General features: G+C 33.7%; 1 protein-coding gene across 1 annotated transcript in view; it reads right to left on the bottom strand.

The window, feature by feature from the left end:
- Positions 1–18,569, bottom strand: part of LOC142616465 (uncharacterized) — a 36,456-nt gene extending 17,887 nt beyond the window's left edge. The window contains exons 1-4 of the mRNA XM_075789318.1: positions 18,527–18,569; positions 14,442–14,957; positions 14,183–14,332; positions 9,291–9,389 (exon numbers count right to left, since the gene is read on the bottom strand). Of these exons, the coding sequence (XP_075645433.1) occupies positions 9,291–9,389; positions 14,183–14,332; positions 14,442–14,957; positions 18,527–18,569 (808 nt within the window). The remainder of the gene's footprint in view (positions 1–9,290; positions 9,390–14,182; positions 14,333–14,441; positions 14,958–18,526) is intronic.
- Between the last annotated feature and the right edge of the window lie 267 nt (positions 18,570–18,836).

Genomic DNA, 18,836 nt, shown 5'->3' with positions numbered 1-18,836 from the left:
AATTTCATTATTTTCCATCCTATAATTTCACATTGTTGTGAAATGCTTTCATCACTGTTTTCTATGATGAAAGCCTCGAAAGGAAACATGGAGTAGTAATCCTAATTGAAAAAAAAAAAATCACAAAATTTGATTGTCAATGTTAGTCATCACATTGGTCTCTCTCTAAAATAGTGTTAAGAGATGGTGCAAGCATGAATACAAGCACAGATGCAGAAGCATGAAGACAAGCCACTGAAGCTATTATTTGCTTAAGCGACAAGTAGTTTTATTTGTATAGGCTATACAATATGTAGATAAGCTTAAAATTAAAATGTGGAAGTTAGTTGGCAACGTCTACAAACTCTTAGCTGTTAGTTCCTAATTTCCCAGTTCTCTAATTATGTATTTAAAGAACAAATTTCTATGATTGTATCCTTCTAACATATCACAGTTTACAACATTTTCTCTCTCTATTTTACTTTCTCCCAAACATTATGATTCTCAATATGGTATCAGAGCATTTTTCACATTTCTGCACTCTTTTGTGAAAATTTTCTTTCTTTTCTTTGTTCATTGCTTTTTATCTTTTCCTTGTAAAAGCTTGAATTCTTGTTCTTGAGAGATTTCGATGGCAACAAGTGAGAATTCTCAGCCTCCTCCAAAAGGATCTTCTTCTTCATCTCCGATTGCTTATCAACCTTCTAGTCCATATTTTCTTCACGGTGGAGAAAATCCTTGACTCATTTTGGTCTCACAATTGCTTTCAACAGAGAATTATCCAACATATATAGTTCAATGACCAAGGCACTCTCAGCCAAGAACAATTTGGGTTCTGTTGATGGATCCATTCCAGAACCATCGAATCCTGATTCTCCTCTTTTCCAAGCTTAAAAGTGTAATGACATGGTGATATAGCTCATGAAGTTTGTAAAGATCTAAAATGTGCGATATATTCAGAGAAATGGTCAAAGACTTCTTGAATTGAAGAAAGCCTTAGCTTGTCACACTCAAGGTTCACTAACTGTTGGAGAGCTGAAGTTTTTGTGAGAAGAATTAGTCAATTACTGAATCCTCCCTGCTTGTCCTTGTGGAGCTATGCTGAAGGTACACGATATCTTTCAAGAAGAATATGTTCTTCAATTTCTCATGGGCATGCATTAGAAGGCAGATTCTTTTAATTGTATGAAATTTATTGAGAAAATGATTTCATTGATCTGAGTAAAACCAGATAATTACAAGTGTTTATATACTACACTAAGCAACTAAGTAAAGCCAAAACTAACTTAACTGATCTAACAAACTTCCTAACTAATTAATAGAGGTGTAAAGTTAAGTCAATCACGTGTAGCTCACATGTTCACTAACTAATACTATACTACATGTAGTTTTTATGCTTAAACTACTTGACATTGAGCTCTGCAGCTATCTGGACTTTTGGACTCGTGTAATTCACTATGCTGCACTAGTTTCTTTGATTTCTGATACTCCCCCTCAGGATGGACATCATGAGAAAGAATGTTGGAGATGCCCATCTTGGTAAGAAGACCAGAAAATTGATTCCAATTCAAAGCTTTTGTCAACAAATCAGCTAATTGATATTGAGTTCTAATATCCATTAACTTTATAACTCCTGCTTGCACCTTATCCCTCACAATGTGACAATCTATCTTAATATGCTTTGTACGCTCATGAAATACTGGATTAGTGCCTATATGGATTGCTGCTTGAGAATCACTGAACAATAAGGCAGCTTGATTGTGTTTAACATTCAGATCCTTAAGTAAATACAAAATCCATGTTACTTCACACACTGCAACAACCATTGCTCTGTACTCTGCTTCTACCGTGGACCTTGAAACTGTATTTTGCTTCTTAGACTTCCAAGAAATCAGAGAGTCACCAAGAAATTCACAGTAACCTGTGATGGAACTCCTAGAATCAATGCATGCAGCACAATCTGCATTTGCAAAGGCTTTGATGTGTAAGGAGGATTGAGTTGAAAACAACAAGCCTTGTCCTGAAGTGGCTTGAAGATATTGAATTACCCTATAGGCTGCCTTGAGGTGAGGCTCTCTAGGCTTAGACATAAACTGGCTCAGCCTATGCACTGAGTAGGTGATATCTGGCCTATAAATAGTAAGAAATAGCAGCCTCCCTATCAATCTTTTGTACATACCAACATCAGCCAATAATCTGCCTTCATTTTTGCTTAATTTCAGATTGACCTCCATGGGAGTTTTAACAGGCTTACATCCAAGCATTCCCACATCATTGATCACTTCAAGGGCATACTTTCTCTGGCATAATGAAATGCCTTTCTCAGACCTAGCCACTTCCAAACCCAAAAAGTATTTCAGACTACCTAGGTCTTTCAATTTGAAATGCTTATCTAAGACAACCTTCAAGTATGCTACAGATTGAGGATCATTGCTGGCAATGAGTATATAATCAACATATACCAAGAGTGCCATGAAAGAAACTCTTGAGTGCTTGGTGAACAAAGAGTAGTCTACCTTAGACTGCAAAAAACCATGTTGCAGTAGACTGGTTGAAAACTTGGAATACCATTGCCTTGAGGCTTGTTTAAGACCATACAAGGACTTATTCAATTTGCACACAAGCTCCCCCTTGCTGGGCAGGCCTGGAGGAAGACACATATACACTTCTTCATGCAAATCACCATGAAGAAATGCATTATTTTCATCCAATTGGTGAAGCGTCTAGCCTTGCACAGCAGCCAAAGGCAAGAAAAGCTTAATAGTAACCATCTTGGCAATAGAAGAGAAGGTCTCAGTATAATCCAAACCCTCCTGTTGAGTATAACCTTTGGCAACCAACCTTGCTTTGTATCTCTCTACACTACCATCAGACTTGTATTTGATATTGAAGACCCACTTACACCCAACAACCCTTTTATTGGGAGGCAAAGGAATAAGAGACCAAGTGTTATTGAGTTCTAAAGCCTGAAGTTCAGCTGCCATGGTAGCATCCCAATTAGGATCACCAACTGCTTAATGGTAAAGTTGTGGCTCTTGAATGGTGGAAATACTATCGCAGAAATGAGAGTAAGAAGGAGAGCGTTTGTGACTAGAAATATAATTGGCAATAGGGCATTTTGTGGAAACAGCATTGCACTTATGGGCTTGAAGATAAGCAGGTGGTTTAGAGACTCTAGTAGACCTCCTAGGGAGAGGATCACAAAGAATAGGACTAGCTAGAAGGGAATGAGGAGCATGGACAGGTTTTATGGACAAAGAAGAAGGAGAAAGATCAGGAATGGGAGTAGTAATGTCATTAGGAACAAAAATAGACAAATCCTTAAGAAGATCAATAAAATGTTCTTCAAGAATAGTAGAGCAATATGAGCTTAGGGGTCTAGGGTAGGAGCAGAATGATGAATAGAATCAGTGATAGGCAGAGATGGAGCATTAGGAAAACAATCATGATAAAAGGGATCAGTTTAAGATAAAGGAACACAAGCAGGAAGAGACTTAAAGGGAAACACAAATTCATGAAAAAGAACATCTTTAGAAATGAAACAAGACTTGGTTTGTAAATTCAAGAGTTTATTTCCCTTAACCCCAAAAGGATACCCCAAGAAAACATGCCTAAGATCCCTAGGGTCAAACTTGCCTCTATTGTGAGAGAGAGTAGAAGCAAAACATAGACAACCAAACACCTTGAGATGTGAATAATCTGGAAGTTGATTGTAAAGAAGCTCAAAAGGAGATTTGTTATTCAAAAGAGGGTAAAGGAGTCTATTTATAAGATGTACAACAGTGAGGATACAATCACCCCAATAAGCAATATGAACATTTGATTGAAGTCTTAAAGCTCTAGCAACACAAAGTATATGTTGATATTTCCTCTCCACAACAGAATTTTGTTGTGAAGTGGCAACACAACTATATTGATGAATGATGCCATGAAACTTAAAGAAGTCAATCATTTGAAACTCAAGTCCATTGTCTGTCCAAAAGACTTTAATAGACTTACCAAATTGAGTTTTAATCATGGTATAAAAGGATTGTGAGAGAGATCTAGTTTCAGACTTAGATTTCATAAGATAAACCCAAGTTGATCTAGTACAATCATCAACAATGGTAAGGAAATACTTGTGACCTACAACAGTAGGTACCACATAAGGACCCCAAATGTCACAATGTATCAAATCGAAAGGAAATTTAAATACATGATTATGAAAAGGAAAAGGAAGCCTTTTATGCTTAGCTAAAGGGCAAATTTCACAAATTTCATTAGAGATAGAAGTGAGATCAGGAAGTACATTCTTCAAAACATAAATCTTAGCATCAGAGGGATGCCCAAGTCTGGAATGCCAGACAGAAGCTAGAAGTTTTACATTATTGATTACATGAGATTTATTTGTACTAAAAATGGAATGGAAAACATAATTAAAAACAAATTGGAAGGATGGAGTAGCCTAGGACTGAGTTGGAATGGCATGAGTATCAGAAGGGCTATGTTGAAGGAGATACAACCCATCATGAACTTCACACACACCAATCGTCCTCTAGCAATTAAGGTCCTGAATGAAACAAAAAGTAGATAAGAAAATGAGACAGCATTGCATTTTCTTGGTGAGTTGGCTAACTGATAAAAGGTTGAAAGAAAAAGATGGAACACAAAGTACATTGGTTAAGATCAGATTTTCAGAATGACATATAGAGCCAATATGAGTTACTAAAGCAGTCTCACCATTAGGAAGTTCAACCAGACAATTAACAGCAGTAAAATCAGTTAATAGATGAAAAGAATACACTATATGATCTGTTGCTCCAGTGTCAATGACCCATGTATTACCACCAAAAGCTATTCTGTGTACAATTTGGGCAGAAAATACAAAATGCCTCAAATCAGGACAAGTAGAACTTAACATACCTGCCATGGTGAGAGCATATGTGGTACTAGAAGAAGAAGGAACAACTGGATTAGACTTAATCACATTGTTGGCCATGTGTGCTTCCTTTTTGCCCATATTAAACTAAGTCTCCTTGCCACCAAAGTTGAGATGAACAACTTGCATTTAAGTCCCTAACATGGTAAAAAATTGCTGACATTGCTCTTAAGTGAAAGGGAAAGTAGCAAATGTAGGACCATTGTCTGCACAAGCCTTTTGAACATTGACATGATTTACCATAAAGTTCTTGCCTTTAGGTTTGAAGCCTAGAGGAAAACCATGTAGCTTGAAGCATTTTTCCATGACATGTCCCAGCTTCCCATAGTGAGTGCAGATAGGTCTGTCTCTGCCTTTGGAATTCTTTCCTCCATAAACACCAAAATTACCAAAGAATCCTGGAAAATTGGAATTGACATTAGAACCCTTCACTGCTGGAGTAGTAGACTCTATGTGAATAGAATTGTCAAGCCCTACACTCCTTTGCCTCTCTTCTTGAATGAACAAGGAGTAGACTTTGTTAATGGTTGGCAATGGTTCCATTGACAAGATCTGTCCTTTGCTCTGAGAGTATGACTCGTTGAGCCCTATCAGAAATTGCATGACTGATTCTTGAAGACGAAGATCTTCAAGCTTCTGAGGCAAATTACAGGTACACTTTCCACAAGAACAAGTAGGAGTAGGCCTAAAATTCTGAAGTTGATCCCAAAATAGCTTCAACTGAGTAAAATAGTTGGTAATTGAAGACTAACCCTGACACATTGAAGCTATATCTTTTTGAAGTTGGACAACCCTAGGTCCATTCCCTTGAGAATGTGTATCTCTAAGATCATTCCAGCTTTCCAGAGCAGTGTCTTTGTAGGTGATACTCACTTGAATCTGAGGTGACACAGCCTTCATCAACCAAGAACCTACCATGTTGTCACAGCGAATCCAAGCATCAACTGTTGCTGGAGTCTTTATCAATGGTGAAGAGAGAGTAATACTACCATTGACAAAGCCAAACTTATTCTTGAAAACCAATGCTTTCCTCATTGAACAAATCCAAGCATGGTAATTCTCACCAATCAATGATTCAGACACAAGCATGGCTCTAGGACTTTCAGCGTGATGAAGAAATAGAGGATTTGAGATATCCTCTACGAGTGCAGGATCTTGCACAGAGGAAGAAGATGAAGTATTAGTTGCTTCAGCCATTGACGAAGCTTCAAAGCTCTCAAGAACAAACCCTAGAAATTTTGGGAGAAAATAGAGCAGGAAGGTTCTGATACAATATGAAATTTACTGAGAAAATGATTTCATTGATCTGAGTAGAACCAGATAATTACAAGTGTTTATATACTACACTAAGCAACTAAGTAAAGCCAAAACTAACTTAACTGATCTAACAAACTTCCTAAATAACTAACAGAGGTGTACAATTAAGTCAATCATGTGTAGCTCACATGTTCACTAACTAATACTATACTACATGTAGTTTTTATGCTTAAACTACTTGTCGTTGAGCTCTGCATCAGCTCTTCAGCTATCTGGGCTTCTGGACTCGTATAATTCACTTTGCTGCACTACTTTCTTTGATTTCTGATAAATTGAGTCTATACCTACAATTAACAAAGTTTTCTTTCCAGTTCAACGAGAGAAAAAGCAAAAATTTGTAGTTTTAAGCATACTTTTGTAGTTGAATCTGCTGTGCTAGCTACTTGAACTGAAAGCTCTTATGGTCATGGATTTAATTCCAAGAATAAGGATTGTGCAATTTTTTCTTATTGTGATTTAAAAGGTCACATTGTTCACAAGTGCTACAGGGTTCATGGATTTCCTCTGGATATAGAAATAAAGGAAGGGGAGGAGGTCAAATGCATCAAGTTGTTGCAGCTACTATGGTTCTAAACAAAAAATTGCATTTGAAACTCCTCGGTTCATTCTTTCACAAGAACAATAACAATGTCAAGAGCTAATGAAACATGTGGCTATGTTGAGTTCTCGATTGCTGAAATGGGAACTGCAAGCAAAGACATTGAAGCATCACCAACATTGGTTCAAAACTCAAAACCACAAGTTGCTAATGTGATAAAACAATCTCAGCCTTCAGGTTCATATTTACAGCCTTCAAACTTTGCAACTTTTGATCATATGGCAGGAAATTTGTTTGATCATCTCTTGAAAATTTAGTATTTTTATCCAATTTCATTGCCCCTTCTTTAATTTCTTCCCGAGATTGGATTTTAGATATAGGGGCTATAGACCACATGATTCAATCTATTTCCTAGTTTACTACTATCACTTCTGTAGTAAATCTTACTTTTAATCTTCCAAATGGTGACAAGGCAATTGTTACACATGTAGGAATGGTATAGTTAACATCTACTCGTTCCTTGCATAATGTATTTTGTGTGCCTACTTTCTCTTTTAATCTAATTTTTGTGAGTCAGTTAACAAGAAATGTTTCTTGTTGCTTAATCTTCTTGGATACCCTTTGCTTTATCCAGGGCATACTTCCATTGCAAACAATTGGATTGGGTAGAGCAAAGGAGAATCTATATCTCTAGGACACTACTCTTACTACGTACCCTTCATTCACATTTCCATCCATTATTTCAGAAGTTTCTTGTATGAAAAATCTTTCAGCAGTTTACCTACAAGTTTTAATTCCTTTTCTTTTGTAAAAACATAAAAGCCAAGATTTACATCTATGGCATGCCAGATTGGGGCATCCCTCTATATCTAGGCAATTGCTATTATCTCATTGTATTCCTCAAATTGTTGTTAATAAAAATGAGAAATTTACTTGTACATATGTCCTTTGGCAAAGCAAAAACGGTTACCTTTTCCTGATGCTAACCATATTTTCCATGGTTAACACTTAGTTTAATACTAAAATCAAATGCTTTAGATCAGATAACGCTCCTGATCTTAAGTTACTAAAATTTTTCAAATCTAAGGGTATGTACCATTAGTTTTCATGTATAGCAACATCTCAACAAAACTCAGTGGTTGAAAGGAAACATCAACATATTTTACATGTGGTTAGAGCATTAAAATTTCAATCTCAAATACCTATCCATTTTTTGGGGTGAGTGTGTGTTAACTGCTGCGTATCTAATTAACAGATTGCCTTGTCCCTAATTGCATAATAAAAGCCCCTATGAGCACTTGTTTCATCATCCTCCTTCCTATGAATATGATCACCTTAGAACTTTTGGGTCCTTGTGTTTTGTTTTTACACTCTCACAACACAGGTCCAAGATTGATCCTAGAGCCCAACCTTGTCTATTTATTAGACATCCTACTAGCATTAAAGGTTACAAGGTTTTAGATCTAGCTACTAGGTCTATCTTTGTTTCTCATATTCAGTTTCATGAGGATGTTTTTCCTTTTAGAGACTCTTCATCCATACTTGATACTTATGTCTCTTCATTTCCCGATCCTATCTTAGAACCTTTTCCAATTGATTTTGCAAAATTTTTACAATTTCAACCTGATCCTATAGACTTAGATCCTGTCTTACCTAGACATCAGTCTCTTGATACTCCTATACCTAAGAAATCTACCAGACCTCATAAACCTTCATCATATCTTCAAGATTATCACTGTCATTTGGCTTCAAGATTGCCTTTGTATCTTCCTACTCATGCTTATCCCATTTGTAAGTCCTTGTCCTACTCCAAACTGACCCATCCTCAAAAAGCATTCAGTATTGCTTTACTTACCAATGTTGAACCCATATACTATCACCAAGCTCCTCAGTTTCCTGAATGGCAAGAAGCTATGCAAGCTAAATTATCTGTCTTGGCTACTAATGATACTTGGATAGTCACTTCTTTGACTCCTGGCAAGCAAGCAATTAGTTGTAAATGGGTTTACAAAATTAAACTCAAGGCTGATGAAAGTATAGAAAAAGATATAGGGCTACGCTGGTTGCTAAAGGGTGTACATAGCAAGAGGGGCTTTATTACTTTGAGACATTCTCCCTTGTGGCCAAATTTGTCACTGTTAGGACACTCTTGGTAGTGGCTGCAATTCGAGATTGGCACATCAGTCAGCTTGATGTAAATAATGCATTCCTTCATGGTGATCTTCATGAAGAGATCTATATGCATTTGCCTTTGGGTTATGTCACTGCTATTCCCAGCAAGGGGAGGTTAAAGTTTGCATATTAAACAAGTCATTCTATGGATTGAAGCAAGATAGCAGACAATGGTTTGCTAAGCCGACCAATTCTGTTCTTGAACAAGGTTTTGAATAGTCTAAATCAGATTACTCATTGTTTACAGGAGTAACAGAAGGCATACCTGCATGACCAATTCAATTTTTTGGAGAAAAATTTAGAGATACAAGATGAATGCTCTTACAACCCAATTCTTGAGAAAAAGAACTTTGGATAGTGACATACCTGATCCAATAATTTCTTTATCATTGCTTAGGTTTCCCGCTGGTTTTTGAATGTTCAAACGAATTTCATTGATGGGACCAGCCGATTGAATATGGATACCTTTAAGGGGAAAAAACACACACACAAAATTATCAAACTTCACTACATCCTAAGATAAATTGATATTTTGAAACATAAATATTATTACAATTTGGCTTTATCCTAGGAGTGGTGTTTATTACATGCAAATTGTTGTGAAGTCACAATTTCAATTGCTTTTTGAGGTATGTGTAAACTATGTAATATAGTTTGTATAGAACAAATTTAACCCTTAGTTCACTGCAAATACTAGCTTGTCTCATTATTGTCGAGATAATGGTCTAATTCTTCACCCCTTCCTCCCTTTTTTCCTTCCTTCCTTCCCTCCTCCCCATTTACATTCAGCATAGCCATGCATATATGGGCAAATATAGAGGACCTATTTTTTTTCTTAACATTTTTGTAAATAATCTAACTTTTAGCTTTTTTTTTTTAAATAAAAAATTTTTATTGTCCGTTTTGAAATAGCTTATCTAGTTTTTCAATAAAAGTACTGTATATAAAAACTAAAAGTTAAATAAGATAAGTTGATTGATTTTTTGTTGAAAAGTATTGTAAATAAAAATATAAATAAATAAAAGTAGAGTGGGACACTAGGACCCACGGTAAGTAAAAAAGGACTTAGTATTTTGAGGAAAAATCAGAAAATGGGACCCACAAATAGTTAATTTAAACTGACTTTTTGACCAAAACTTTGCAGGAGAATACATGTAATATGGAACGCTAAATGCAAAACGAATGAGCTTGGGTTTTTGTGGAACTCACTTGGGACCCACAAACAGTAAATAAGTTTAAGCTAAAAGCTAGTAAAAAGTGGGTGTCAAACTCAACCTTAGTCTCTTGTGACATATTTAACATAAAAGTTATTAAAAAAATATATATATATATATATATATCTTTTGATAAATACTATGCAAATGAGGTACTAAAAATAACCAAATTCCGAACAATCATATTAATATAACTTTCTAAGTGATTTTTTTTTAATTTTTTTATTTTGAGAATCAACTTTTTAAGTAATCCACCCCCCCTCCCCCCCAAAAAAAACTTTTTAAGTAACATGATCATGTGGTTAAGATATAAACAAGTTAATTAATAATAAGTCTCATTTATATTCTGTATGTACTAACTCACATTTTCTGTCGCTTTCTTCTTCATGTATAAAAATAATAAATTATTATAATGTTATATATGAGTAGAAATCATCTTTCTTTCTTCTTTTTTATTTTTTTCTACATTGATTTAAGTTGGTAATTACACATTATACTTGTGAAATATGATTTTGGTTTAATGTAAGTGTTACTAGTCATAAAATACTTGGGCATTATGCTTGTGCTATGCAACTTGACTTAAGTATTATCTATATTAGGACGTGCTTTCTTAACCAACCATACTATAAATATTAAAATTATTAAGATAGTTTTTTTTATAAATTAAATTCTACTTAAATTTCAAGAAATTTAAAATAAAATTCCAATAAAAATTAAATTACAAGAACTATCAAGAATTTTAAATAAGTTTTACTATTTATTTTAAATTATAAACCCTATAAGTAGAGTTTAATTGATAAAAGCTAAACTTACACAATTATTATTTAAATAATTTGGATAAATTATATTTTAAACCCTATAATTCTCTTATATATTTAACGTTTTAACTTAAAATATTTTCTTTTGTTTTCATATAAGTTTGGATTAGCCCGTACTTTGCATAAGCATACAAATACTATAATATAGAAAATGACATCATTTCAGTTGTATTCCTTTAACTGCAACGACTTTCTAAGAATTCTAACAAATTTAATTTGTTAGTATTTTTAGTGTTTCCAAGACATTTAGAGTTCAAATTCCCTCTCTCCATTGTAACTATTGAATTATTAATAAATAAAAAAATTCACATTACACATTAATTTAAATAAATTAATATCATTCCCAAAACATTAAATTAAGATTTCCTATTTCAAAATAGATCCATGCCATTATCGATTATTAAAATAGTCTCTTATAGAAATAATTTCTTACAAAAGTACTCTTAATTTTTCTAATTATAGGATGTTTTAAGGGTTGTATTTTAGCAAAAAAGCTATTTAGCACTCATAGAACCAAAAATCATGCTTTATCGAAGTTGCTAAATCTGAATATTTTTAACAATTCAATATAGTAAACTGCTAAAAATAAAACCCAAATTTTATGAGTAAGGTTTTTATGCAACCTCAATTGCAAGAATTTTTATACAACCCAATACACAACAATTAAAAAAAGTCATTCACATGTATTATTTTAGTAAATCATATGACTCATTATAAATGTCATGGACTATAAATCATGTAGATGGTGTTTTTTTAACTGCCATATAGTGGATTGCATAAAAATTTCTAGAACCAGTTTGCATAAAAATCTCTCTCATTTTTTATTAACACTATCTCTCTTCCTTCAATAAAATAAAAAAGCTCACATTTTCTCTTCTCTGTCTCACGCCGCTTCTCTCTCTCTCTCTCTCTCTCTCTCTCTCTGAGACAAACGATGAAGATTAAGAGGTGGGTTTGTGGTGTTGTGGGTTCATGGATCGGATAAGTATTGCTATGGCAGGTTAGCGGTGTGATGGGTTCGTGGGTTGGAGTGAGTTTTCTCTTCTTTCAGTGGCTATCTGGTTTTCTCTCTTGATCAAATCCAAGCTCTATTGATATGGTGCTTTTTGGTTTTGGTTGATCTAGTGGATTTCGTTTGTGGCAATGATGGTGGCAAGCTGCTGCCTGGTGGGATGGCGAGTTGGTGGGTTTTGTGGCTGTTGAGTTGTGTTTGTGTGTTTTTTTCAACAAAAAAAGAGTTGTGGTTATTTGAAAGATTTGCTTTGGGTTTTTTTTTTGGATGGTGAGCTTGTATCTAGGAGTTGTGGCGGTTGCCATGATTGTGGTGGGTGGTCGTGAATTGCTATGACTTTTTGTGGGTGTGTGATTATTATTTTAATAAGTGCTTATATTATTTTAATAGGTGATGTGATAAGAGATGAGATGTAGGTTTTATTGTTTAAGTGTGGTATTAAAATAGAAAAATTAAATGTTTGGAGCGCTAAAAGCTAAAAATTTTAGCTCTATATATTAATGTATGTGAATGCTCTAAGCCTCTAAGCACAAGAAAATTATAAAAACTCTATAATCAAAGTTGTAAGATGTTTAAAAATGTTTTTCTTATTAAAATTCTATTATAAAAAATTTCTATATATCTAAAAAAAAATCATTATTTATTTTAAATTATTTTGATCATTTATAATTTGTCATAATTTTTTATATTAATAATAAAAATTGGGCATTGTGCTTGTGCTATGCAACTTGACTTAAGTATTATCTGTTGTAGGATGTGCTTTCTCAATGTACCGCATTATAAATATTAAAATTATTAAGATAGTTTGTTATAAATCAAAGTCTACTTAAATTTCAAGAAATTTAAAATACGATTCCAATAAAAATTGGATTACCAAAACTGTCGAGAATCTTAAAGAAGTTCCACTATTTTATTATAAATTATAATCTACTATAATTCTTGGATTTGATAAAACCTAAACTTACACAATTTATAAAAAATTTGGATAAATTATATCTTAATCACTAGAATTATATTATCTATTTAATTTTAAAAAAATATTTTATTAAAATATCTTCTTTAGTTTTCATATAAGTTTGGATTATTAACCAATACTTCGCATAAGCATACAAATACTATGATAATGAAAATTGACATCATTTCACTTGTACTCCTTTAACTACGACAAGTTTCTAGGAATTCTAACAAATTTAAAATATAACTCACATGCCAAAAGCCTTTTAGCTCAATTGATTAGTATTTTGGTGTTTTCAAGATATCTAGGGTTCAAATTCCCTCTTTCCACTATCAAATTATCCCCCCCAAAAAAAAAAAACTCATGTTACATATTATTTTTTAAATAAATTAATATCGTTCCTAAAAAATTAAATTAGGATTTTTTTTTTCTTATTCTTGCATGCTTTTTCCATAAGCATGTCTAAATTCATATTTTGAAATGCTTATATTCACTTCCAATGCTATCGAAGGGATCAACAATTTATTAACGTAAAATCTAATTTTTTAAATTTCGAATAATGTTTAAGACTATGTTTAAGAACTTGACTGTTTAACAACATATCTAATAGGGCTCCACACCTCTTTATGTTTTTAATAAAGGCATTTAAAATTCAAATATCTCATCCCTTACTGTAATTAGCGCAATATAAAAAGGTGGAAAAAGATATGAAGAATGAAAAGATATCCCATTATAAAACAGGGGGAAAATGAGAAATAATAAGGTCCCCATGGTGGATAAAGTGACGTAGTCCACCATTCTACTAAAAGACTTCCACCTGTTTAAAATTGCTGAGGTGAAATTTTTTTTAAATAGAAACTGATTACTGACTTAACAATTTTAAACAAGTGGAAGTCTTTCAGTAGAATGATGCATAAATGACGTGGTCCACCATGAGAACTCTATAATTACTCGAGAAAAAGATACTCAGAAATATTCCAAGTTTCAAAAACCCCTTTCCCCTAAATAAACAAAAAACCGTTATTGCGTCATCTTAACTCAAAAATCCTTAATAAAATTAAATCCATTTGCCAAATGGGCCTCTTGTAATGCCTACAGCCTTACACCATGCCTTCTCTTTTCTTTTGGGCTATAGATTGGATCTATACGGAGGAGAAGGGCTTGGCCCGCAAGGCCCCCTTTTTCATAGTTTTTTTTTTTTTCCACTTAATTCATCGATTTATATAATTGAAAAGCAAGAGTAAAAGGGTGGTACTAACCGGAGTAGATCCATCGTTTCCAAAATACGAGCTGATTCCCACCTAGGAAATAATCAGGCATACAAGCCAGTGCGTACAAAGGACAGTAACCAATTCTGTCTTGAGCAATAGCCAAACGTGGACAAAGCTTGACTAAATCCAAAGCAATATCTATAGTGTTGTACCATATGGACAAAGAAATTAATCAATCATATATAGCAAAAATTTCGAATAGAAAATAACACTCAATGGATAGTTAAGACGAAGAGTTAATTCTTACCCAAAGCTTTGTTATATATAGCCTCGGAAACAATTGCAGCCCCCATGGTGCCATTTTCTGGCATTAGAATTTCCAGTGGAGTGAGCAAATAGAGATAACGAGCCAAATCTAATTGCCCATTGTAAAGGGCCAGAATAAGTGGAATATTTCCCTCGTCGTTTCCCATGCTGATCAAGTTCTTGTTCTTTCCAAGCATGCAGTCTACCATTCGGTAGCTTCCTCGAAAAGATGCTTGAGCTAGAGCTGTGAAACCTTCAAAATCTTTTATTTCCAAATTTTCTTCAGACATTATGTTCACCAACTCCTCCACTATATGCTCATGTCCAGCTTCAGCAGCAACATGAAGAGCCGTCTTGTTCGTATCTGTGATTCTTGCACTTTTTGCATGCGGATGGGTATTAAGAAACTCCTTTGCAGCATTCCAATCACCACTTTGCAAAGCTTTGTTTAACTCCGTGTAGATCTCAACATCATCATTAATTTTTCCCTTCTTGTCATTTTCTCCTGCTAAACTTCCTTTTATTTTTATTTTTTTTCCAGAGAATGAAATGAAATGAAACCATTCTGACATCTACATGCCAATTATCATTTGATATTTTCTGTTGATTCTGAATTTCAATATTAATTAAATACCTAGAGGACATTGGATTTAGTACAGACAAGAGCCATACCATGTCAAAACAAGTGCAATATGAGCCTAAAACATCCCTACAAGAAAGTATGGTGAAACTTGGGGGGAAGACAAATCTATAGGTGATTAAACATGATTCTTATTAACAAAATAATTTTGAAGATGAATTAGGGGCTGTTTGGATTTTGTGTTTTCATTGCTTATAACTCAAAATATGTGGGTCCCACGGCTGATAAGCTTGTTTGGTTTTTGTTTCCAGTTTTTGTTTCTATCACTCATAACTCATAACTCAATTCTCTAATTTTTGAGTAATGAGTTATGGAAACTGAAAACACATTTTAGGTGTTTTCAGTTTCCAAAACTCTGTTTTCAATAGCATTTTCGTAATTAAACATACACCAAGGGACCCACCAGCCGCAACTTTTGACTAACTCTCCTTTTTTTTTTTTTTTTCTTCTCCTCTTTTCTTTCTTCTTTCTTTATTCTTCCATTCGGTCTTTCTTTCTTTCTTTTTTTCTTCCTTTTCGCCATTCTCATCTCAATTCGTTCTTTCTTTCTTTTACTTTTTTTTTTTTCCTTCGTCTTCGCCTTTCTCATCTCAATTCTTTTTTTTTTCCCTTCCTTTTCGCCTTTCTCATCTCAAACCCATAAAAATAAAAATAAAAAATAAAAATCAAGAAACAAGGTTGAAGGGGTGGGTTGCTTGAATCCGTCTGAGTTTGGTGTTGAAGGACGATTTGAATTTCGGTCTTGAATTGGTAGGTTGCTTGCCGGTTTGGGTGTGGGTTTTTTCTGGGTTTTTTTTTTTTTTTTCTTTTTTTCTTCTTTGCTTTCCTTTTCACTAGGTTACCATTCCTTTTTTTTTTTCTTCTCGAGTTCGTCGAGGTTGTCATAGCTGTTGATGTTGATGTTGCTATTGTGGTTGTGGTGGGTTGTAGCGGCGGCTATGGCGGTGACCCCCCATTGCCAGGATCGGAGGTGAATCTTATTTATTCCACTTCAAGTGCCATGATTTCTTGGGTTCTCCATTGCTATGAATTATAGGTGGGTTCTTCATCGCCACGTTCAGGTTGTGGAATTTCTTTGTATTTTTGAGTTTCAGCTTTGTGAATTGTAAGTGGGTTTGTATTCTGTAATTATTGAGTTGTTGTGGATAAGTGAATATGGGAAATATGTGTTAACATGAATGAAGAGAAAAGCAGAGAAAAATAGTGGAAAACGAAGAGAAAAGCTAAGAAAAACAAAGGGGAGAGGCAGGAGAAAAATAAAGAGAGAAAAGTCATTTGACACTGGTTTAGTGTGTGGGTCCCAGTGTTTTTAGTTTTTTTTTTTTTTTTTGAAAACATTACTGAGTGATGGTGCCAAAGAGGGTGTGGTAAAGGAAATTATGGCATTTTAAGTGATGAGTGATAAGCAACGAAAATTGAGTGAGGAGTGATAAGTGATGACCAAAAAAAAAAATCCAAACAGGTCTTTAGTGTTTAGGAATTAAATCTACGTAAATGTGAAAGGTTTAATAAATGTAATGCTACTAATGGATTAAGTATTAGACAAAGAGAGCTAGAAGCCATGTCAAAGCCAAATTATTTTTTTGGGATCCAATATATATATATATATATATATATATATATATATATATATAATCTTCAAGATGATAAATATTAATAAATATGTAGGGTCTGTTTGGAATCCACTTATTTTACTGAAACTGAAAACTTTTTGCTAAAAGTATTGTAGCTAAAAGGTAAAAGTTAGCTGAAATAGTACAATAGGACTCATGAATAGTATCAAAAAGTGCAATGAGATCCATGAATAGTAGTAAAAATAAGCTAAATAGTAAAATAAGTTGGCAAAAATAATTTTTGCCAAACGGATGTGTAATAAATCAATTGTTTAAATTTAAATTTTTGTAGTTTAAATTAATACATAAAAATGACTTTACAAATCGAATAGTAAATAACATCCGATTGATATGAAAATTAGAATGCATATTAAAACATATAGAACATGTAGTCCAAATGTGGGATTTTCAAAATATGAATTCAATAACAAGTTATTGGGTGATGTAACATTGTTTAGAGTTACACCATATATAACTTAAACCCAACCCTATCTAAAGAACCACTACAACTTCCATTACCTAAATAGCAAACCACCAATTAAGGTTTCAACAGATAACTTTTAAGAAAAGACTACGATATTCTCTTGAAGGATTGTAGTTGGCAAGGGACTACATAAACAGTGTGATAGGCAAGGTGCTGATGACATTTAAATTTTGCTGGACTTACAATTTGTGGTGGAAAAATAAGATGGTGAGGGAATTGTCTTCCATTGAACATCTGACCAAATATACGAAGATGTATCATTGTTAAGAAATCAAGGAATAGCTTTTAGAGAAGCTATTATAAAAGAAACTAAGCCACTGTATCTTGTTCATAACAATGTGTGTGGACCGAAACCATAATTGCTTTGTACAAACAACTATTTTCTTTTCTTCATTGATGATTTTAGTCAAAAGATGATTTTTTTTTTCTTTCTAAAATAGAATTAAGAGGATTTTTAAATTATTTAAAAAGTTTAAACTATTGTTGATAGGTATAGTAGTTATGAAATTAAGACCTTGCGATTTGATAGAAGAGCAAAGAGTGAGAAGTTATGATCTAATTATTAAAGGCTATAAGCTCTACAATCCAACCATTGAAAAAACTATAGTCAAAAGAGATTTTAAAATTCAATGGCAAAAGTGCATGGTGTAAGGATCATTATTTTTATGTGTTGGAAAACCAGTTCCTATTTGGAGTCTAAATTTTTAGTCTCAAAAAGTGTATTGAAGATTCCTGTTGGAGACACAAGAAAATTGATTAAAAAAAAAAAAATTTAATTGCTTAAGAAGTTTTTGAATTTGGTATCTTGACTGCACCTCGATAGTAGGTCAACCAATCAAGAATTACAAGTTAATATCAATATTTGGCTCAACACCTCTCGAACGATCAAGATACAAGAAAATGAAACATAATTTTTTGTTTCAACCTATAATGACTTGGCCCGTCTTAGGGATCCATGCAATAGGGTTCCCAAAGGTATAAAAGCCATGTTTTACAGTCATTATCATAGAGAGAGAACACATGTATACTGAGAAGTTGTTGCGACTTTGTACACCTAAGTTTTGGTACTGAGCTGCTACCATTCATATTGGAGCATGTTGCTGCGGAGAACTTTCGCAAAAATTAATTGCATCAATCAAGGATTTCTGTAAGGTTCAAGCCGGATTGGTAGATTCGTGCACATGGAAGAAGTTTGGTAAAAAGAGTACTCCAACTAGGTTGGAGTTGGGCTTGAATAAGTCAATAGGTTCTACTATAAGTAGTTACTTCAAGATTGGGCAATATTCCTTATACTTGTAAACTCAATCTTTGTTACTAGATTCTTTAGGGAGCATTGATCTAAATTTTACCTGTATGTGTTTTTTCTGTGAAGGTTTTCTTCATCATAACCATATCGCCTATGTCAAATTTGTTTCCACTATAATAATTTACTCTAGACTAGCAATGTGGTTGTGCCTTTTAATTGGACATTGCATGTAACTTGGCCAATTATTCAATTTGGGTAATTGGTTAATTTAACCAGGGTCAATTTGAACCCAACACATGGAATAGGGGCACCCAAGAAGACAGAGAATATCTTTTTTTTTTTAATTATACTTTATTACTTTAAACTATAATCTCATTAATACTTACTATCCTGAACTTTCAAAACGCATTGTT

Source organism: Castanea sativa, chromosome 11 (assembly GCF_040712315.1).
Source record: "Castanea sativa cultivar Marrone di Chiusa Pesio chromosome 11, ASM4071231v1".
Lineage (NCBI taxonomy): Eukaryota > Viridiplantae > Streptophyta > Magnoliopsida > Fagales > Fagaceae > Castanea > Castanea sativa.
Note: the sequence above shows the minus strand (reverse complement) of the source record. Positions and strands in the feature narration are given on the sequence as shown.